The 22,679-nt window shown below is 35.4% G+C and overlaps 3 protein-coding genes across 10 annotated transcripts in view; all 3 read right to left on the minus strand.

Annotated features, from left to right (window-relative positions):
• LOC104099679 (uncharacterized) overlaps positions 1–8,685 on the minus strand; it is a 29,251-nt gene extending 20,566 nt beyond the window's left edge. Inside the window, exons 1-11 of one of the 8 annotated variants that reach the window (XM_070185426.1) lie at positions 8,552–8,685; positions 8,266–8,450; positions 8,095–8,156; positions 7,922–8,002; positions 7,059–7,445; positions 5,835–6,238; positions 5,330–5,429; positions 5,197–5,256; positions 5,000–5,086; positions 4,725–4,853; positions 3,747–4,536 (exon numbers count right to left, since the gene is read on the minus strand). In XM_070185426.1, the coding sequence (XP_070041527.1) occupies positions 4,234–4,536; positions 4,725–4,853; positions 5,000–5,086; positions 5,197–5,256; positions 5,330–5,429; positions 5,835–6,238; positions 7,059–7,445; positions 7,922–8,002; positions 8,095–8,156; positions 8,266–8,371 (1,719 nt within the window). In that variant the 5' untranslated portion in view covers positions 8,372–8,450; positions 8,552–8,685 and the 3' untranslated portion in view covers positions 3,747–4,233. The other 7 variants (XM_070185430.1, XM_070185411.1, XM_070185438.1 and 4 more) reach the window with 7 other exon arrangements.
• Positions 8,686–17,435: 8,750 nt separating this feature from the next.
• On the minus strand, positions 17,436–18,525 carry LOC138906872 (uncharacterized). Its single transcript, XM_070196563.1, has 2 exons — positions 18,207–18,525; positions 17,436–18,118 (listed from the first exon to the last, which is right to left on the minus strand). The coding sequence occupies exons 1-2, from the start codon at positions 18,523–18,525 to the stop codon at positions 17,436–17,438; spliced, it is 1,002 nt and encodes a 333-aa protein (XP_070052664.1).
• A 797-nt stretch (positions 18,526–19,322) lies between these two features.
• On the minus strand, positions 19,323–20,078 carry LOC138906875 (uncharacterized). The gene has a single exon (XM_070196564.1). The coding sequence runs from the start codon at positions 20,076–20,078 to the stop codon at positions 19,323–19,325; it is 756 nt and encodes a 251-aa protein (XP_070052665.1).
• Positions 20,079–22,679: the final 2,601 nt, after the last annotated feature.

Here is a 22,679-nt window from a genome sequence, read left to right on the forward strand (position 1 = left end):
CCTGACTTCAAGTTTAATCTTTTGTCTGTGTCAAAGTTGACAAAGGAACTGAAGTGTTGTGTGGCATTTTTCCCTGATTTTTGCCTCTTCTGGGACCTCTTCAGTGGGCAGGTAAGGGGGATTAGTAGAGAAGATTATGGGTTGTACTATCTGAAGCCAACTCCTACACAAGTTCAACCACCTGCACAAGTACAACTACAAGAGTCTGACAATAGAGAAGTTTGCTATTATGTGTCTGCTAATGTGACACTATCTGTATGGAATAATAGACTAGGGCATGCTCCTTTAGATATTCTCATAAAAATAGAGTCCTTGAAACAGTTTAAACTAGACAAAAATTATCATTGCACTGTATGTCCACTTGGAAAACAGTCAAAACTCTCATTTCCTATCAGCACTACTAGTTCAAATAAACCTTTTCAGTTAGTACATGGTGATGTATGGGATCCTTATAGAGTACCTACACATGATGGTAAGAGATATTTTCTAACATTGGTGGATGACTTCTCCAAGTACACTTGGATATTCTTGTTGAATAATAAAGCTAAAACTTTCGTTATTGTGAAGCAGTTTCTAGCTTTAGTAAAGAATATATTCAATTCTAATGTTCAGATCTTAAGAACAGACAATGGTTATGAATTCTTTAACTCTCAGTTTGATGAGTTGATTAAGGAAAATGGTAATGTACACCATAGCTCTTGTGTCTATACACCTCAGCAGAATGGTGTAGTAGAGAGGAAGCACAGATCAATTCTGAATGTAGCCAGGTCCTTAAGGTTTCAAGGAGTTGTGCCTTTGAAGTTCTGGGGAGAATGTGTTGCTACATCTGTCTATCTACTCAATAGGTTACCCTCTGTCATCTTACAACATAAATCCTCTTTTGAAATGTTGCATTCACATCCTCCTAGCCTTGGCCATTTAAGAACTTTTGGTTGCCTTGCCTATGCATCAAATCCTAATATCACTAATAAAATGTCACCTAGAGCCATTCCTGTTGCATTAATAGGATACTCCTCCACTCAAAAGGGGTACAAACTCTATGATCTACATGCTAGATCATTCTTTGTCAGTAGAAATGTAGTATTCAGAGAAGACTTATTTCCTTTCAGGCACTTCACTCCCTCTACTCTACCTATGTTTCCAGTGCTAGAACCTGCACCTGACCCACCGAGAATTCTTCCAAACACCACACCTAGCATCATAACAATTCCTCCACCTATTTAAGAAGACTTAGTCACAGAAAACCCTTCATCTTCAATCCCTTCCACAACTATGGATCACTCTCTATACCCAGTTCTGCTTAATAGCACAATAACTGATGAATCTATTATCAGTTCACTACCTATCACTGAGCCACAACAACCTGAAACACTTGAAAAATCTTCTAGAACTGTCAAACAACCTTTGTGGATGTAGGGTTTTGTCACTACCAAAAATTCCAACTGTGTCTATCCTTTATCATCCTATGTCTGTTATGAACATCTGACCCCATCCTATAAGGCTGCCTTAAACACCTATTCATCTATTATGGAGCCTGCTAGTTACAGAGAAGCAGCTACAGATCCAAAGTGTATTGAAACCATGAAATTGGAGATTGCAGCACTAGAGGACAACAACACCTGAAGCATTGTGGACTTTCCTAAGGGAAAGACTCCCATTGGATGCAAAATGGGTGTTCAAGGTCAAATATAAATCATCAGGAGAAGTGGAGAGGTATAAGGCACGATTGGTGGCTAAGGGTTATAGCCAAAAAGCAGGATTGGACTACAAAGAAACCTTTTAACCAGTAGCTAAAATGGTTACTGTCAGATCAGTGGTGGCTGTGGCAGCTTCAAGACATTGGTTCATCTATCAAATGGATGTTCACAATGCCTTCTTGCAAGGAGATCTGTTAAAGGATGTCTATATGACTATTCCAGATGGGTTTGCTAGACAGGGGGAGACCAAACAAGTCTGTAAACTACAAAAATCATTGTATGGTCTGAAACAAGTACCAAGGCAGTGGAACCTCAAGTTGACTGAAGCTCTGCAGCAACTTGGCTTCGTTCAGAGCCACTTTGACTACTCACTTTTCACACAGAAACTGGGAGGTGACATTGTTGTGATCCTAATATATGTGGATGATTTGATCATTACAGGAATCAACAATGATTTGTTAGTTAAAATCAGGGAAGACCTTCATAAAAGGTTCAAGATGAAAGACCTAGGGGAACTAAAATTCTTCTTAGGCATTGAATTTGCCAGGTCAAACAGAGGAATGCATATGTGTCAAAGGAAGTATTCTTTGGAGCTGATCTCTGAACTTGGCCTAGGAGGAGCAAAGACATTTGGTACTCCTTTGGAGTGCAATCAAAAACTTACTTCAATTGATTATGATAGAACATTCAACAAAGGTGCAGGTCATGAAGATCCTATACTGAATGATGCTGGAGAATATCAAGGGCTCGTAGGGAGACTCTTATATCTGACTATGACTAGGCCAGATATTTCATTTGGAGTACAAGTGCTAAGTTAGTATATGCATGCTCCAAAACAATCACACATGGAAGCTGCTCTAAGGATTGTTAAATACCTGAAAGCATCACCAGGTTTGGGACTCCTAATACCATCAACAGAGACTAAACATCTACAAGCATTCTGTAACTCTGATTGGGGCTCTTGTCTGCAGACCAGAAGATCTGTCACAGGTTATCTTGTAAAATTTGGAGAGGCCTTGGTGTCATGGAAGTCAAAGAAATAAGAAACTGTGGCCAGAAGTTCAGCTGAAGCTGAATTCAGAAGCATGGCATCTTGTGTAGCTGAAGTTACATGATAATAGGTTTGTTCAGGGAACTTGGAATTGAAGTGCAGCAGCCTGTTGATTTGTTCTGTGACAGCAAAGTTGCTATCCAAATAGCAGCCAATCCTATATTTCATGAACGAACCAAACACATAGACATCGATTGCCACTTTGTGAGAGAAAAACTGAGTCAAGGAGCAATTACAACTCATCATCTCTCAACAAAGGATCAGCTGGCAGATTTGCTGACTAAGAGCATTGGAAAAGCACAGCATGAAATCTTGTTGAATCAACTTGGAGTTGAGAATATATTCAAAGCATCAGCTTGAGGGGGAGTGTTGAGAGCATATCAAGCTGATGTGTATTAGTTAGTTAATTAGCTAATGAGGTGGTTATTTATGTTAAAAGAAAAGCTTAATTAGTTAGTGGAGTTAGTTAGGTGATATGTATATATATGAGGTACAACTCACTACTGTAGCATGAAGAAGGAATGAGAATCAGTTAGATTTATCTCCAAGTCTTCTTCATCTCTTCTTCTCTCTATCAATTCATCAATTTCTCTCTATCTCATTGATAAATTTGACAGCTACATTAAAGATATAAAGCCGGATACAGCACAACTATAATATGGTCAAACAGTGAGTGAGAAATTTAAGCACTAGGTGTGTTTTAAACATAACTAGACATGATATTATCAATTTATATTTTGTATCAATATGAAAGGGAGCTTTGGAGCAACGGTAAAGTTGTCTCCGCGGGTTCGAGCCGTGGAATCAACTACCGATGCTTGAAGTGCGGCATTTTTCGGACCCTGCGTGAACGCAAGATGCTTCGTGCACCGGGCTGCCCTTTTTTTATATACATATATATTTTGTATCAATATCAACTACTGACTTATTTTGATTGGTGCTGATAAACAGATTTCAAGTTTTTCCCAAAGTATGGTGCTGAGAAACAGATTTCATGCTTTATGCAGTTCAAAATGTCATTCAACATAAGTCTCAGGTCCAAGCTAGCAAACAAATGTAACCAGAAAATGTTCTTCATAATTTACAAGACTAGAGAATACTTGCTTAATAATGCCTATTGGCTTTTTGCATGCCATTGATCTATTTAGAGCTACTACAATAACCAAAGAAACTCTCACAAAAAAGGTAAAAGAAAAAAAATAAGAGAATAAATGTGGTTTTTGACCATCCATATTGTTACAAACTCACTTGGGAAAATGAGGGTACACTCATTAGGAATGACAGTTGAATCACAACTGCAGCACTTTGTTAGACAAGCAGCTGAAAAATTGAACCACTTCTCAATCTGAATAACCCCTTTAATATATTCCAGATCTTAAGTTACTTTTTCTCAAAGCTGCTATTCAACAGGTTTTGATTGTGATTCATCTGACATTCATAACCATTGACAGTGACGACAATCAGAAAGGCGCGAGACTGTGAAACTCATTCAACCAATTCACTTGAAATAAGGTAGCGGAAAGTGAAGTTGTGAGGAATCCAATCAATTTTCTTCCACAACTTTCGTTGCTCGGGCTGCTGAATTTTCTTCCTCAAATAAGAAGGTAATGCTTGCTCTATTGTTTCGAATAAACCAGATGGGCACAAATTCGCCTCTTTAATATAAGATTCCACATTCTTTGGAAGGACTAGTTTCTGTTCTTTGTGTACCCTTATGTTCACCTGAATGTACTCGTCTTTAGCCACTTCTAGTTCTTCGAACACTCTCTTCGAGGTGTACAAACGAAGCTGCACACATATAATGGAATAACAAGTCAAAACATATAGGCATAAATCAAGAAAACAGTTATTCTTATCGATCAAGATACCATTTGTTTTAGTCAAAAAAGGAAAAATACAGTTGGTATGCATATTATACTGGAATTTCGCAAAATTGAGGTAATAATATTGCAAGTAATGTTTCCGTCAGTGCATACCACAGGATCAAAATGGTTCCCTGAGCAGAGAGCAAAGCGTAGGCGAGGATCTGGATGCTCTATTGCATATCTCCTTCGTGCATCTCCAGCTTTAAATCTTTGTTTCGTAAAGAATAATGATTGAAGCCACTACAGGCAAAATTAACTTCAATAAGCCCAATTGAAACCATACACAAGTGACAAGTCTAACAAGTAAATCATCTATTTAATATATGTGAAACCAAAGAGGAAATGTAGTGACAGCTTTCAAGTGCAGAAACAAGAACTGGATTCACCTGACCGGGACGAGGCAACTGCCATCGTAGTATAGAGTTCTGAATTATGTCCACACTTACTGTATTCCCTCCAATGTTGTAAGCAGCCTGAAAACATGAAAAGTTTACTGAATTATAAGAACCACTTAGAATGCAAATTGTCATCATTTTGGAAGTACACAATTATTTTCCATGTAAAGCGAACAGAATCTTCTTACCTTAAGAAGTAGAGATGCTCTCTTGAGATTACTTCTCGGAATCCCATGAACCAGAAATGCCTGAAACATATATATTGTTAGTTCATAATTTTTCACATATTAATATAAAGCAGGAATACACAGTAAAGCTTACATGCATTACTAGTGAATTGTGGACATTAACCCAAAAAGCTAGTTTCTCTTCATGTCTCATTTCCCTAGGGTCAACTTCTTCCAACTTTGAGACCAGATACCTGCATTGGCAAGTTTAAGACTACTCAGAATTGCAGAAGTTATACAACTCTGCAAGCTAATTGAAAGATCAAAAGTTACCCCGAAAGCAGAAATTTATTTTGTACTGCTTTTTATAAAAGATATCAATATTAAAATACCATCCGTAGTCAAGTAGATGCACTTAGGCTTTGGTTCACAGGTGCATGCTTTCCAACTCGTTAAATAGACAATTTGTAAAGATTTGTGTAACGGATAACTTAGAGTATATAATCCGATTTTTATTTAAGAAAGCTCTGTAAATCATATCATAAACTGCTTAGATTGATCCTTAAACTCGCAACACAGAGAGAGGGTGATTATAAAAATTTGGTGGCTTATATGTGAAGAGGTATTATACAAACTACAAATTGAAAGATTGGGCTTACCTAAATTGTTTTAGCGCGTTCTCTGTACCATTTAAGCTCTGACTATCTCGACACAGCCCTTGCACCTCAACCATTCTAACAAAACATCCGTTAAATCTCTTCGACTCTTCAATGTGGAACGGATAGTTTGTCAATGAATCAGAAGACGAATTTTCTCTGCATTTCTGGCCTTGCATATCGGTCTGAGCTTCAGGAAATGATTCCAGTGTTGATGACGAGACTGAGATGGGAGATGAACTTAAATCATGGCCAAGGAATGGTGGAACAGCAAGCTGACAATATATGGCTGAAATGCACTTGATCATTTCTTCAGATAACTGGCTTGGCGATTTATGATAATGATTAGAACAACTTGTAACAATATACTCTGTGAGACTCCCATTAGAAGTTGATGGCTGAGCATGCTGGTTACAACATGATAAAATTTCCATTATTAATTACTTTACAGATCATATTAACAAAACTTAGTTCATGTATTCTGTGCAGAGTGGTAAGTGAAATAAATCAAAATTAAGATGAATAATCTGGTTAGCAGCAAGGTAGTTGATCCAAAATTAAAGAAGGAAAAGGTGCCATCTTAATTCCCTCTAACTCAAAATGACCCCTCGGTTAAACAGGTTTATACACCCGTTCCAGCCATTGGAGAGGCCAGGATTTTCACTAAGGGAGTCAAAATATAAAGAAGTAAACACATGAAGAAGCCAAGGGTGTCAATATGTAGTGTATATACCTAAAAAAAAAATTACCTAGCTACAAAGTGTAATTTTCTGACGAAAGGGTCGGTTGACACCCTTGAATACATGTGGCTGACTGATTCCAGCCAAGACTATTGTCACTGATCTGCCTAACTTCCAACCCAAAAGCCAACTCATGAGGTGAAGGGTTGCAGACCATTTATAGACTGCCCAGGCCTCCCTCTCCTATCCAATGAGGGAGGGCGTCAGACTCTCACCCACCCGGATCCTAGTTCCCTCACTACTGACCGACTGCCAGACTCAACTAGGTCACAAGCTTGGAACGAGGCGAGGGTGGGTCTGATACCACTCTGTCACCGATTCGCCTAACTTCAACCTCAAAAGTTAGCTCGTGAGGTTGTGGATTGCTTATAAGCTGACCACGCCGCCTCCCTCTCTTGCTCCGAATAGGAGGGCGTCAAACGATTATAGTTACAAGAGCTTGTTGCAAATATTTATAACATGGTTCTTTTTCTATATCACTACTTACCTCAAGCATTGATAAAGGCAAAGAATGGTATGAGTCGACCGCCTCAGCAAGAGCTGCAACTGAAGGTGAAGCTCTGAAGGAAAAAGCAGCATGTGATAGGGAAGAGTGGCATCTCAAAATGGTAGAATCAACCAGTTTTTGTGTGTCATCACATTCTTTGATTGGATTACTAAAATTTGGCAAAATAGGACTAGTACTAGTCATTTGATTTTCCTTTGACTTGCCATTTTGCTCCTTCACTTCTGAAAACTTCCTTTCATCTTTCATAGACAGTGATTCTAACCGCTTGGAAAATGTTCTCCTATACATTGAAAGAAGATATTTCTCCAAATACATAATATCCAGCTCCAGAAGTGAAATTTCTCTAATCAGATCCTCATGAGCAGGCTGAAAAGTAAGAAGAAGAAAGAAAAATTACTGAGCAAAAGATGGATCAATTAAAGGCAAGTATACAAATTCCTCTTAGCAGTTAAGTTCAATTTCCCAGGCTTGATAATATCTTCTTTTCCTTAAACAAGAAAAGGAGTCATTAATATTTTCCACGCTCCAACCAAATACCAGAAAATAAGTCATTTTCCGAAATATATTTTCTGGAAATTACTTCTCTCGTAACCTATGTTGCTCAGACTCTCCGAGAATGTCGCCTAGCGTATGTCGGATCTTCCAAAAGTAGTGCATTTTTAAAGGATCCGACATGAATGCGGTGTCTTTTTAAGAGTCTGTGCAACATAGCTCATAATAAGCACACCCCAAATAAATATTTATTTTTCTTCCTTGTCTCAACACTTTACAACATTCAGTTAAAATACTAGTCTCATCCTTAGAAGAAGTTCAAACAAAAATCCAGTAAACAAGCTTCTTACACTAGTCTCATCCTTAGAAGAATCACAGCCAGGTAATTGTCTTTTCTTCTGCTCTACATAGTTCTTCTCTAGCCCAGTGTCCTATTGACATAGTAATAAAATTATTTGAAGGAAAGAATCAAGACTCTGCTTAGAACAAAGGAAAAAAGGTAAGTAGTAAATAAAAGTCTCACCAAGTCAAAATGGTATGAAGATTTGCAGAATTCACTATGCTTTTCTTCCTCCATTTGTCTAACTGCTAATTGTCAATGTGAAAAGCAAAACTGTTTATTCATTGCTCAAAAATTTAATAGCATCAAAAGATGACAACTGAGGATCTTTTCTTAAAATTAGAATAGAAATACCTGGTGAGTGATTGTATTCTGAGGCTTTAACTTTCATATAACTCAACAACAGCTTTTGAAGAAGAACCATGCAAATTCCTTTTACAATTGAAAACGAACTGAGCATGTTGCAAAAGACCCCACATTTGAAAAATTCACTGAAACAGCATTTATTGCAGCTATGTATATCCAACAGAAATTGACAACTGCCCAAACAAAAGAATAGAAGACCAGGTTATGACTAAATCCAAGAAACATTTAATTGGTAACAACAAGAATGCCTGCAAAAAGATTGAGACTACTCAACTAGTCACCACAAGTTTCCTAAAAAATTGAATCAAAAATCTAATTTTGACCAAAGGACAAATTGGTTCAATCTGATAATATTCCTATTGCGCACCATGTGTTGTGGCTTTCAAAATTTTTTTATTACAAAGTGTGGTGCAACATGAGCTTATTTATGAGCGCATGCACTCATGCATTCAATTACTTGTGGTTCTTTAAACATGTGGCTTATTTTGAGTCTTTGACTAGTCTTTTTTGTTTTACCATCCAGGTACTTATTGATTCGGCTAATCCAGATTTGCAGAGTATAAGGCCTATTGAAGAAAGCGCTTCAAATCAAGAATTTTTTCATTCTCAAATTTAAACGCGAGATATCTAATTAAAAGTGACAATATTCCATTCAGCCCATTGTATTCCTCGATGGTGGGACTTCGACTAGTCACTTATGGATCGTTTGGTCGGTGGGATAGGATGAAATGCTTGATTATTTTATCCCGTGTTTGATTGCATTTTTAAATTCAGAATTAATAATTCGGGATTAGTTATACAGTAATTGTAGTATTATTTTATCCCACATTGGGGTGGGATAACAATCCAAATGTTACTAATCCTAGGATAAAATGTTAAAATAACAAAGATGTCCTTCTCCGAGTCTCTTCTTTCCGAAGTCTTTTTAAAAATTCAAAATAAAAATTTATAATAAGAATTTATTCCGATTTATCTCCTCGGGTGTGAGTGTTCGACTAGTGACTTATAATTTAGAAAGCAGTAAGTATTGCCTTTATAGTGGTCTACTTTTTCCTTTTGTAAGAGGGAGCTTTTTGTTGCATTAAAAGAAGTAAATATAGGTGGTAACATTTTTAATTCAAGAAAGTCACATTTTAGACTTGGGATGCACCATGCTAAAAGGTGCCAGGATTTTCTAATGAAGTTGCCCAATTACCATATGACACAAGAAAAATGAAACAAATTGTAAAACGTAATGACGTATGTACAGGAACTGACTTTATACAAATTGACCTATGAGACAAGTTTAGCAGTATATCACTACGACTGACTTTATAAATTGATTTACCCAAGGGTTCTAGTAGATTATACGTGGGAATATGGATATTTTGCAATTTTGTTTCATATATTTGCCTAGTTTTTAGAACTAGGCTAAACTCCTACTCAAAAAGCACAGCCAGTGGTAATACTCGTGTTAAAATTTTAACCTACTCTGTACTTTTAAATCATATCATTCAAACACAGTAAATAAGATCATATCACCCAATCACGGGGGAAACAAATCTTTTCAGTAGCTGTGACTGTGAGGGAAAAGGAGATAAAAAGTAAGTTGGTGGGCTTTCTTAGCCTTTAGGAGATAGCATTAACAAGAGAATAAGGTCACCTCAAAAGGGCTGAAAGGTGAAGGTCAAAGCAATTCCAAAAAGAATGTGAGATATTGAAATGACCAGTCTAGTATTTGCTATTTTTCCTTTCCTTCTCATTTGTCTAATTTAAATGTTGAAATTAGTAAAAAAATAAATATAATTTCTTTATCTTTAATCAGAAATATAAAGGTCTAAATTTTAACTAGAGAAAGTTTCTCTGTTTGATGATCCTTATGAAATCTAAATTAATTAGACTAGTGAATACCGAAAATATGGTCACAACTCGCACGACCGAAAAAGGGTGCACCTATTGATTGTGTCTCACAGCTCAACACCCAGTAAGTTTGCTTCCCTACTTTTTATGGGACTACGTGCATTTTGCTTCATTACTCAATAGTTATGACCAAAATTGAAAGAGGAAAAGACGACATTCTTTTCTAAAAGTTTTTAAGTCATGAACAAAATTGAAAGAGAAAAGACAACAACATTCTTGCTTAAAGTTAACATCCCTAATAAAAGGCTGTTACTTTTTTAGGCCCAAAGATGACCAACACCACGTGTGACTGATTGGCTGACTTTCGCCAATTGAGTTTTCTCTGGTTTCGTGCTGCTTGACAAATGATATTTGCTTAGTTGGTAAATCACAACCTAAACGGCTAGGTACTGAGTTCGAGTCACATCGGGAGTAAAGTGTGAAAAACACTATAAATTTTCTTTAATTGGGAGTGAATTTTAAAAAAAAATAGTGGAGGTCTTCCAAAAGAGATAGAAATGTACAATGGGAGCTAAAATGTAATTGCGTTTGTTATTTTATACTACCTTAGTTTCAATTTATGTGAACATATTTAATTGGCCACGAAATTTACGAAAAAATAGAAGATTTTTGAACTTGTGGTGTAAAATAAGGGACATATATTTTGTATGGCTATAAATCATTACATAAAGGTAAATTATTTTCAAATATAGAAAAGGATTTTTTTTTTTTTTTGCACGAACTTAAAAGAAATAGATTCATATCTATCTATACTATATTAAAAGCACGAAAACCCTTAGCAAAATGTTGTTCGCCTTTTTTGCCCTTTAAAAATAGATTTCAAATTGGACAAATTTGTAATTGTAATTTACTTATATTCATAATATTTAGGACTTTAAAAATCAACTAATTTTTATTTATTAAATTCTTCCTTATTTGAACTAGGTAGAAACTCTTATTATTTAGGAATCTAAAATTGAGTTTAATTTGAGTTATATAACTTTTTTCCATATTTAAATTGTGTAAGTATTTTCCTTAAATGTTTCCAAGTTTTTAACACGTTAGAAATTTTGTAGTACTAACCACGTAAGAATTATCAAACATGTCAATTCCATTTTTTTTCGATTTTGTTAGAACCATCTTGAGTATTGTTAATTTGAATATTTCACACGCGCACAAAGTCTTAAGGTGGTTTATTATTTTTAATATAAAAGTTAAATAATTAATGATGGATAACATGTATATTATATCATACACATTAAATATAATTTTGTCATTTAGTTAGTTTTTAATATTTATAACTTTAAAATTAACAAAAAAAAATATTGCTATAATAATCATGAATATTAATACAAATGAACTAAGTTGCAGCCTGTTTTAACAATATTTTTTTGAATTGAAGAATGGGAATGTTAAGGTATATTATCTCATGTTTCGAATGATAAATCCAATCAAAAGTACTATTGACAATTCAAATGATACAAATGAGTTTGGATATAATGATGAATAAGAATACTTCAAATAAAAAAGTTTACACAAAAATAAGTAAGGATTAATTGTTATTAAAATCGGTATATCAGTCGACACTCCATCTAAATTTAATGATATTTTAGCTTCTCAGGATATGTGCCATTTTCTTTGTAAATATATACGATGTATAAATCTCTTTTTAGATGTTACTATCATTAACGCTAACAATTTAAAATTTATTGTAATATTAGTTAATAACCAAAAACACAAAAGAGAATTTGTATTTTTTTTTTTAAAAGGAGAAGAAAAAGCTAAGGAACATATCTTTTGGAACTTTGATATGAAGAAATACTTGAGGGGATATTTAATAGTAAGAGAAAAAAAAGGCTATAAGATTTTTGTCAAAGGCTAGATATTTAAATACGGACATATAATCTGTTCTAAAAAGTTTGATTAAGAGATAGGTGACAAGCTCAAAGATCGAATGTCTATAATAGTTCATTAATCACAGTTAATATAAAAGTATATTTAAAAATCTTTGTATAATTATTAGGCGAGGAAAAATAATTAAGATTATCTCATTAATTCTACTAATGTTTAGATGTTAGTTTATAGAGCTTTGAACAAACTAGAGTTGTGTCACTTATTATTTTGATAAAATCAATAATGGATAATATTTTTCGTATCCAAATTGATTATGAAATTCGTATTCAAAATCAAGACTTTTTTCTTTATCTATCTATATGTCATTAACATTATTTATTTTTCAAGAACGTACACTTCTAAAATTTTATTTTGTAACTCAATTATATTATTTAATAATAGTTTATTATTTTTAAATTATATAACTATTGATATATGTACACGCGTAACGCGCGTACATTAAAACTAGTAAATTAAAACTAAGGGAGTATGATATAAAATCGCAGTGTTCAAATCAATTGTCGTGCCTCTATTATTCTACTTAGTATATGATATCTTTCATTAACATAGATATCGAATAATCTGCCAAAATAAGACTTGAGAAAATGGGATTTTTTTTTTGGTCTCTGTTGAGACTAAATATAATGTTAATGAAATTTGTTTTTTTTATTTAAATTATGGGTTTGGGACAGTTTGAGTGCAGCTTAACGATTCTACATGATACTTGTTACCTTCTTCTAATATAATTTCGGGTAACTCGGCCCGCCAGAACTTAAAATAAATGAAAATGGATAATTTTTTGTCTCTGCTATGACTGACATGTCATTGAGCTTGCTATTTTTAAGAAATACAAACGAAAAAATAATTAGGATATTCAGACGACAAGCTAGTGTGTGTGAGATTTTCGGTGTCTTTTTTGTTGCTTAAAAAAAGAGGCGAAATCAAATACTACTCCCTCTGTCCACTTTTACTTTTCTACTATTGATTTTGTACACTTATTAAGAAATAGTAATAAATAAAGTGAATAATTTACCATGATACACATATTAATTGGTGTATAGGACTTAATGAATTTGGAAATGATTTGAAATGAGTAAATAATGTTAAGAGCAAAACAGAAAAAATAAATTATTTTTCTCTGTGAAACGTGACAAGTAAAAATAAAAATTTATTTATGGAATACTTGAAAACTAAAAGTAAAGTGAGGGAGTATCAAATATTAGCTATATATGTTTTTTTTTTTTGAAGCCATCACCTTCAGGCTGGAGCCTTTGGTGTGGGGGGTTAGGCAAGACCCCTACCATGTCTATATATAAACAAAAGAGTACAAGATAGAGGGGATATGGACCTTACTTCTACGATGAAAGAAAAGAAAGCCTAGTTCCTTTCACTAATCTGAACTATACAATCAGCTTACAAAAAAATTACACTTATCATATCTTCTTCTCATTGAAGGAAGTTGCCATCTATCTAGTTGAAATAGTCCGTTAGCCTCTCTTGGCATCTGTTGGAGAGAGTAATATAAGGTGCCAGTTCCACTAGAAGATGCTAACTTAGCGAGAAAATTCGCCACTTGATTTGCTTCTCTGAAGCAATGAGAAATCTGTACAGTAGCGTCTCTGAGAGCATGAGTAGTATCCATGATGATATTCTTTAATATAAGGTTGTTGGTTCCCCTATTGATAAGCATATTGGCAATAACCATAGAATCCAATTCAATATGAATCCTGCTTAGCCCATGTTGAGTGCACTATTTAATGTCAAAGTTGGCCGCCATTGCTTCAGCTTGATTGTTATTGTTACATTGAACAGGGAAAGAAAATGCCATCAGGAATTCTCCATCACTGTCTCTGACCACACCTCCAATGCCAACATTTTCATTTTCTCTGATAAAACTTTCATCTGTATTGAGTTTGAACATCCCCTCTATAGGCTTATTTCAGGTGACTTGCTTGATATTCACTGTATGTTGAAGTCTTTCAATCATATTACAAATGTTGGGCCATGTACCTGTTAAATTATAGGTGGGATAGGTAATTTGAAGGGTTGCTTGAATGTGCCAAATGGTTTGAAATTCCATCATACTTTTGTAGAATTTTTTTTGCTCCCCATATTTACATGTCGTCCAGCTTTTCCAAAGTTCCCAGCAAATGACCACCGGAGCAATCTGTAATAGAAGCTTGTGTATAGTATGTTTTGGATTAATATCCCACCATTCCTTAATAACTTTGTTGATCGGCCACTGGTGGTGAGTGATTCCTAAAGGAGCACCTATGTATTTCCATATATGCCTAGCTGCTTCTCCCTGCACAAAGGTGTGTTGAATAGAATCATTGTTAGTAGGGGTGTTCACGGTTCGGTTTGGTCAGTTTTTTATTAAAACAAAAACCAAACCAATTTAATTGGGTTTTTTAAATTTTAAAATCAAAACCAAACCAAATTAAATACAAACTATCGGTTTGGTTGTTGTTGGTTTGGTTCGGTTTGGTTCGGGTTTTCGCTTCTTAATAAGCTAATGATAAGTCGATAATAGTAAAACGACACTATACAATAATATTTTAAGTACTACTAGAGCATAAATTCAAATACCTACGGTGGTAGTTCTTTTAACTATTTACATTTAAAACTGTAGCATATAATATAAAGCAGAGTATTAAAATTGTAGCAATAATATAAGTTAGAAAACGGTACCGGGTGAACTAAGTTGCAGTACATGATAGAATCAAAAGAACAAGCCAAAATAAAGGTTCTAAAGTACAAACAACTTTGTCCACTTAAAAGTAAAAATTATGTATTTAAACTAAAAAAGGAATGAGAGAATTCATAATATCATATTCACTTCTACTTTTTTCTTCATAAAGATCACTTTCGCAGTTGCTTCCATCATCGTCCTTAGCTTAAGCTCCAAACTAGTCAATGCTCAAAGCAGTGTCTAGATTTTTTTGTATCTCTTCTGTTAGGCAAAAGTAGATACGTAGGGTTAGAGAATTTGAGTCTCTTAAGAAAAATAAATTGGCCAATTCCTATTACTTTGGTCTTAGGTAATCTTTTAAGATATAAGTAGTATAAACCAAAATCTATATTAATAATTAAAATGCATAAAATATTTAAAATTATTTACAAAAAGATATGATACTTTATATAAATAGTTATTAAATTTTATATATAATTTATCGGTTTGGTTCGATTTATTTTTCGGTTTTTTATAATAGAACCAAAACCAAACCAAATATTATCGATTTTTAAAATTTAAAATCAAAACCAATCCAAATCAAAAAAAATATCGGTTTACTTAATCAGTTTAGTTCGGTTTTCGATTTGGATCGGTTTTTTGTCAAACCATGAACAGCCCTAATTGTTAGGCATCTGACAGCAACTACACCTGGAGGTTATTTGGTTGTCAAATCTAGCCAGAACTTCATCAAAGGGGAGTTTACCTAAACACAATCTCCAAGTAAGAATTGAGAATTTAAAGGGGATAGAGTTATGCCAAAGCTTACTGAAAAACATGTTAGTAGGTCTCTGATTTCGAATGGTATGCTAGACAGACTTATTAGAATATTGGCCATCTTCAGTTATGTTCCATACAGCATCATCTGCATCAGTTGGTTGGCCAATGTTGATGTTGCTAATACCTTCCACCATTTGGTTTGTAAGAGTGTTGCGCAGCTTATTCATGTCCCAACCACCATTGCTTATAAACTCGCAAACATTGGTATTATTACCAATGGTGGTAACGATATTAGCATTGCTATAAGCCAGAGGGCCTGTCATTGTCCAGTTGTCCCACCAAAAATTGCGGTCACCGAAGTTAATAAGCCAAGTGATGTTGCCTTCAGATTTGTCTCTAGCCAATAGCAAGTACTTCCAAGCTTGTGAGTTATCCAAGATCCATTTCTTTTTAACAGGATGACTTTTTGGACAATATTTAGCTCTAAGGAAATCAGCCTATAATGAAGATTTTTTTCTAAACCTCCACCATCTCTTGATAGTTAAAGTATTAGAGATATCTTCAAGACTTTTAATACCAATGCCACCTTTATCTTTAGGAAAGCACAAGTTTTTCTAGGGTCTCCAGTGATAATTTCTTTATTCCCCAGTGGTTCCCCAAAGGAACCTAGACATGTATTTCTCAATAAGTTTTAAAGTTCCTTTGGGAGGATTTAAAGCAGTAAGAATGTAAGTAGGCATAGACTATAAAACATTCTTGATGAGAACCAATCTGCCACCATAGGTTAACATTTTACCTTGCCATCCATTCAATCTCTTAACAACTCTAGTAACCATGTTATCAAAGAAGCATATCTTTTTTCTACCAATGTAAATTAGACAACCAAGAAAAGGGAAAGGGAATCTCTTGTCCATAAATCATGTGCAATCTTTCAATCTGTTGATTCTATGAGTACTAGCTTTAGGGCCAGTGAGAAAGAAGCCTTTATCCTTGTTGACAAGTTGACCCGATGCCTTTTCATACTTTCTGATTTTTTTCATCACCATCTTGACAGTTTTGGAGTTACCACCACAGAATATAACAATGTCATCAGCATAAACTAGATGATTAATTTGAGGACCTCTCTTGTTCATAGAGAAGCTAGTGAAGTTCTCCTTATGAATGAGACTGTTAAGAGATCTAGTCAATACTTCTGCAGCAAGGATGAAGAGAGAGGGGGATAAAGGATCCCCTTGCTTGAGACCCTGTGAAGAAGTAAAGAAGTCATGTCTTGTTCTATTAATAATAATCGAGTACCAGACATTCGATACCATTCTCCAAATCATATCAGACCATTCTTTGCATAAGCCAAATTTGTTTAGGACATCAATAAGGAAGCTCCAGGAAAGCCTATCATAGGCTTTAGCCATGTCAAGTTTCATAACAATATTCCCTCCCCTGTTAGGTTTGGAGATATCATGAATGATCTCCTTAGTGAGCATCGCATTTTCCGTAATTAGTCTTCCACAGACAAAACCATTTTGATTTTCAGAGATTAGCTTAGAAAGAAGAGAATTCAACCTTCTGGTTAAGAGTTTTGAGATGATCTTACTAGTGTAATTGCTTAGACTAATAGGTCTAAGCTCTTCAAATCTGGAAGGAGAATCCACCTTGGGTTTGAGGGTTGTGCAGGTGTGGGAATAAAATTTAGTGAGGTCCTTCTCTTTAACGAAATTCATGACAAATTCAATGATGTCGTGCTTGATGATATCCCACGTAGCTTGAAAAAATTTTCTATTAAAGCCATCAGGTCCAACAGAGCTATCTATGCTCATACTGAAGACAGACTCTTTGATTTCCTCTTCCAAAGTCATCATAATAAGCATATTATTATCATCTTCTGTAATAAGGTTAGGGATGCAATTAAGGATATCATTGCTCACAATAGGCTGTTGGTCTAGATTGAAGAAACTTTTAAAGTGCTTGACGCAGCCTTAGCAATTTTTTCATCAGCTTGTATCCATCTATCTCGGTGATTCTTAATTCTATGTAGTTGAAGTCTTCTTCTCCTGTCTCTCAGGATACTGTGAAAATAGCTAGTGTTGCAGTCACCATCCTTGAACCAATTAATTCTAGCTTTCTGTTTCATCAAGGATTCTTTCATACCCAACCACCTAGTATATTCAGCATAACCTCTGTTTAGATCTTTCCTTCCTTGCTCATTGTTGTTTTGCATATCAATCTCTTCCAGGATTTGCACTTTAGCTTCCCAGGAGCATACTTGTTCGTGAATGTCCCTAGTTTTATCCTTCGACCATTGACTACGGTGCTTACTAAGAAGTTTCAGCTTACTTTGAAGCCTCCATATAGCATTATCTTCAATATTTGTGTTCCATATCTCCTGAACCATATCCAGAAAACCTGGTTGAGTGGTCCAGAAACTGAGGAATTTGAAGTATTTGATGTGATGTTGTTGATCATTCTGACACTTAAGTAGTAGGGGTCTATGATCATAATCATTCCTTACCAAATTTTTCACCATATTGTTTTGAAAGAGTTGAGCCCATTGATCATTGATCATTATTCTCCAGTCTCTTCCAATTTCTTTTGCTAGGTCTTCTGTTATTACACCAAGTGTATCTTGGGCCAGTGAAGCCAATGTCTATTAAGCCACAGGATTCCATAGTGCTAATAAAATCTAAACTTTTGTATGCCATGTGGGGATTACCCCCTAGTTTTTCAGCCGGATCCATGATAATGTTGAAGTCACTACCAATATACCATGGGCCATCAATAGTGTTGTTCATGATATGATTGCTATCCCACAAATCTCTTCTTTCACTAGTAGTACATTTGGCATATACTGTTGTGATAAAGGTTCCTGAATTTGCAACATTATCTTTCATTTTGAGAGTAATTTGTTGTTCATTGTTTGCCAATATCTTAGTGTGATCCAGGTAGTTCCAGAAGCACCAGATCTTACCAGTGACATTAGCCTGACAGTGTTGAGATCCTAAGAACCTTTTGTATCCATCTATCTTACTCATATCCACAAAGGGTTCGAAAATAGCCACAAAACCCACTTTGTTGATGTTGATAAGAAGTTTAAGTCTGTGAATAGCCTTCTTTGACCTCACCCCTCTTATATTCCAAAAGATTATACTAATCATTGGGTTGAGGGGGAGGTGTGATGTTTGTTTCCTCTTCCTTTACAGGAAGTAGAAGTGTTGTCTTTGTTTTGTCTTCCAGCTTTTTTGTTTCTGCTTCTTCCTCTGGCCATTGAAGATTCACGAGAGTCACCCTTTCTTATGAAATTTTCAGCAGTCTCTGTAAGATCTTTTTATTTACTATTTTTCATGTCATTCTTTCTATTTCTGCTTCTTACTCTAGTGTAAGAAGCTCCATCTTCATTTTAGTTCTGAGAAGTAACTTTATCTCCATCAGTCATAGTTTTGGATTCCATAGTAGCTTCTTCTTCAACATGGTTGATATGTCCTTGGTTGCAAGATTCTGGCATCTGGCTTTGATTTGTCGTGTGTTCCCAGTAAAGATGAACGCAAACATTTATGGCTTTTTGGTTTTTGATCTCCGAGGGTAAGCTAATGGATTGGACATCCTCAGTTGTAGCCTCTGTGATTGTAATATTTTTACAATTGTCTCCTTTCGATTTTGGTTGATCACTACTTACTTTATCATTGCTCTTTTTCTCCTTCCCTGTACCATTTACTCTGATTTCTCCTGTTTCATGATGTTAATTAGTAGTAACTGTAGGCTCACCTTTTGCTGCTCGATCTTGATTAAGAGTATCCTCCGGCTGATTACCTTCAATCATCGAGGCTGTTAATTATTGTGAAACTGATGAGAGCTTAACTTGATAGTGCTTCTTAGTGATCTTATCTCGGATAGCAGGTTTGAATTTGACACTGCTTTTTTTTTTTGGAATTTTCTTTACTTTATTATTCTTTTTATTCTTCCTTCTTGTTTTTGCATCAAAATTCTGGTGTAACAAAGGCCTGCCAGTCCTCTGTTTCATCTTTTCAGCATTGAGACTTTGAGTTTTTGTGTTCAGAAGTTGTTCTCCCTCTAATAATTCCCGATTCTTCCTATTTTCTGTCGCATCTTTCTTTATATTACTGTTGTGATCTTTTTCTTTATCTGCTACTTTGTTCTTAGTTGGCTGCTCCTTGTTTTTGTCTTGTACCTCCTCGACATTAGTTGCAATCTTCTTCTCTAAGGCCCTGCATTCAATCACGTTGTGCCTAGTTTTTCTACAATGCTTACAATACATAGGTATGCCCTCATATTCCAACTTTTGAGTGTAACCATCTAGTGGTGAGTCCTCATATTCTTGGCCTATGAATACACTTTTCGCCAGAGGTTTAAGAAGATTAACCTCCACCCTAATCTTGGCCATACTTGGTCTAGTTCTTTCATAAGTTGCCGCATCTAGAACCAAAGGGGTTCCAACAGAGCTAAGAATTTGTTTAACATAATGCCATGTGTGCATGTGAAATGGCAATCCCGACAGTAGAACCCATGCTGGGGTAACAGGAAGGTCTTCCTCAGGCTTAAAATTAGAGGACCATTTTTGTGACCACATTTGCCGACCATCAATTTCAATTACCCTTTTAAACCATACCGTTTTCCAATCTTCCTCATTAAATAAATCGATGAAGACATTGTAATTTTCATAGACACCAATTCTGGCAGATCCTTTCAGCGTTATCTACTCCTTAAACCTTGACCTAATTCTATCAATTTGGGGTCGGGGTTTCAGAAATCGACCAACAATAGTATACTTACATTTTTCTGCCGTTATGCTATAATAATCTTTAGCCTTGAATATCACACTGTATTTCATTGTAAGTTGTATGCTTTACAATTACCTTATCCCTTTCATGGCGTATTTGGTTCAAATTAGAGGATGACGGAGCCGTGACCGATGTCGCATAAGAGATTTTCTTTTCAATTGCTTCAGAGGGTAGTGTCGCTCCCTCAAGAGGGATGTTTTGCTTCTCCTTACACGCCAGAAGTAGGTCTCCCGGCGGCTCCATCTGGTGGAGCGTGAAGAGACGCGCTGGACAATATAGTTGTTGGGTTAGCCGTTGGAGAGAGTGTTATTTTTGTAAGCACCCTTATAGTGCTACTTTAGTGGAGAGAATACTTGGTTTTGTTTAGTTATAAATTAAAATAGAATAATGTTGAGGCTGTACAATGCTATATATGTTCATAAATGGGATAACCAACAGATATCTCAGCAGAAACCCTAGTTCTTGGTAAGGCAAGTTCTAACAATTTCCAAAGGAACTGACACACATGCTCGCAGACCAATTAATTAAAAACATAGAGCTTCATTAATTAATGATTACCTCATCCCATCTAAAGGCACGGAGGTCGAGGCGAGATTTGAAACTTGTGCGTTTAGGATTTTAATTCTTTTAAGTTACTGAGTTCTAACTTAATAATTTGTATATATTTAATAATTTTTTAAGACAAATATAAAGTCTGAATCAAAAGTGTTGGGTTCGGCCGAACCCGTAGCCGAATGTCTGGCTCCGCCCCGCTGATTATCCTAACTCCAAAGACATTACGGATTAGTGCCAGAAATTAATTGAAGCTATAATATTAAAAGACAAGAGGAAATTAAAGAAACGTTACATAGATTTCTGCAGCACAAGATTTTTAATCTTTTAAACAGTTCTCTTTGGAAGTCCAACGTCTAAGAGAAAAAAAAAATCTTGAAAACATAGAACTTTAGAAGTAACATATATATTGAAATGTAAAGAATCTTTACGTTATCAATATATTTTATCTGTTGCGTTATTTTTCAGGTTACTAATTTCACTTGTTATGAACGATTATCTGTATTTATTTTTTAAATGCTCGATAATATTATTTTTTCTGATGGTGTAGAGAAGTAATAATTAATTTTAACAAACAAACAAACAAAACTCCGCAAGGAAATATGATATATATATATATAGCCCGACGTCGTGCCATGGCCAACCCGACATCGTGCCATGAACGCCCTGCGTCGTGCCATGGCGGCCTACCACGTCCGGTGTCTGTGCCATGGCAACGCCCTGCCACGCCATTAATTTTTATTGTATAATTGGACAATGAGAAATTGGGACATCAATTTTATTTTTGTCCAGCGCAATTCTAGTTGCAAGAACTGAAAACGGAAGGGGGGAGAGAAAGAATCTGAGGGTAGATAACGAAAGGCGTTAAATCAGAAACAAATTTGTATTTCTTATCTTTCGAAACTATAACCACTTTCAGATTAAAAAAATTCTTCATTTTGTTTCTTTCGGAACCATAGCCGTTAAGATAAAAGATAAGAAAACAATAGAAAAGAATCTTAATGCATAGATTAATGTACAATTGTGTGGATCTAGAAAAGACAGGAGAGAACTTTCTAAAGACTTTCTGGAGCGAATTAATTACTTAACGAAAAATTAAAGGAAGATATCTGAAGATAAAGGAATCTTTAAGCCTGACTATAACATGATTTAATTAGCAGCTGCTTCTGTTTCGGCTCTTCTTCAATCTGCCATTGTTTTCTGCTAACAGGAAACATAGTGTTTACCCGAAAAATCGGATAACATTGAATTTATATATGGTTCTAAGGGCAAGTAGATTCCTTTGATCTGAAAATAATAATACACGTATTTATGGTGCAAAAATAGAAGATGATGAACAAAGATATTTAGTGAGCTTTAGAAAGATAAACACAATGAATTCTTAATCCCAACGAAGGTGCCTTCTATTACAATCTATCTTGCCTTTTATAGCCAAGGATCACTACTTTATCTATAGCAACATGATGGAATAATACTACTAGTGGAGGACCCATGATGGTGTGTCTCCTCCTTAATTTCCGCAGAGATTCTCTCCTTTGGTGCGTTTGTAAAAGCTTTTTGTCTGCGAACTCGATACCGACTCGAGCTCGGTATCGGATCGGAACCTCGGCCTTGGTTTCGAGCTAGGTGATCACTTTCGGGCATCGATGTTCGGGACTTGTATCGGTCGATGCTACCTCGGTCGATTCGAACGCCCCGAGCTCGACGCCCCGAGCTCGGAATTCGTTCGAGGTCTTCGTGAAGATACCCCTTGATTGAAATGCCATCCTCGATCGATCTTCATGACCGAGGATCGGTTTTAACCGTATACAGATAGCCCCCTCGTTTCTTGGAAAGGA

The sequence above is a fragment of the Nicotiana tomentosiformis genome, chromosome 1, assembly GCF_000390325.3.
Source record: "Nicotiana tomentosiformis chromosome 1, ASM39032v3, whole genome shotgun sequence".
Classification (NCBI taxonomy): domain Eukaryota; kingdom Viridiplantae; phylum Streptophyta; class Magnoliopsida; order Solanales; family Solanaceae; genus Nicotiana; species Nicotiana tomentosiformis.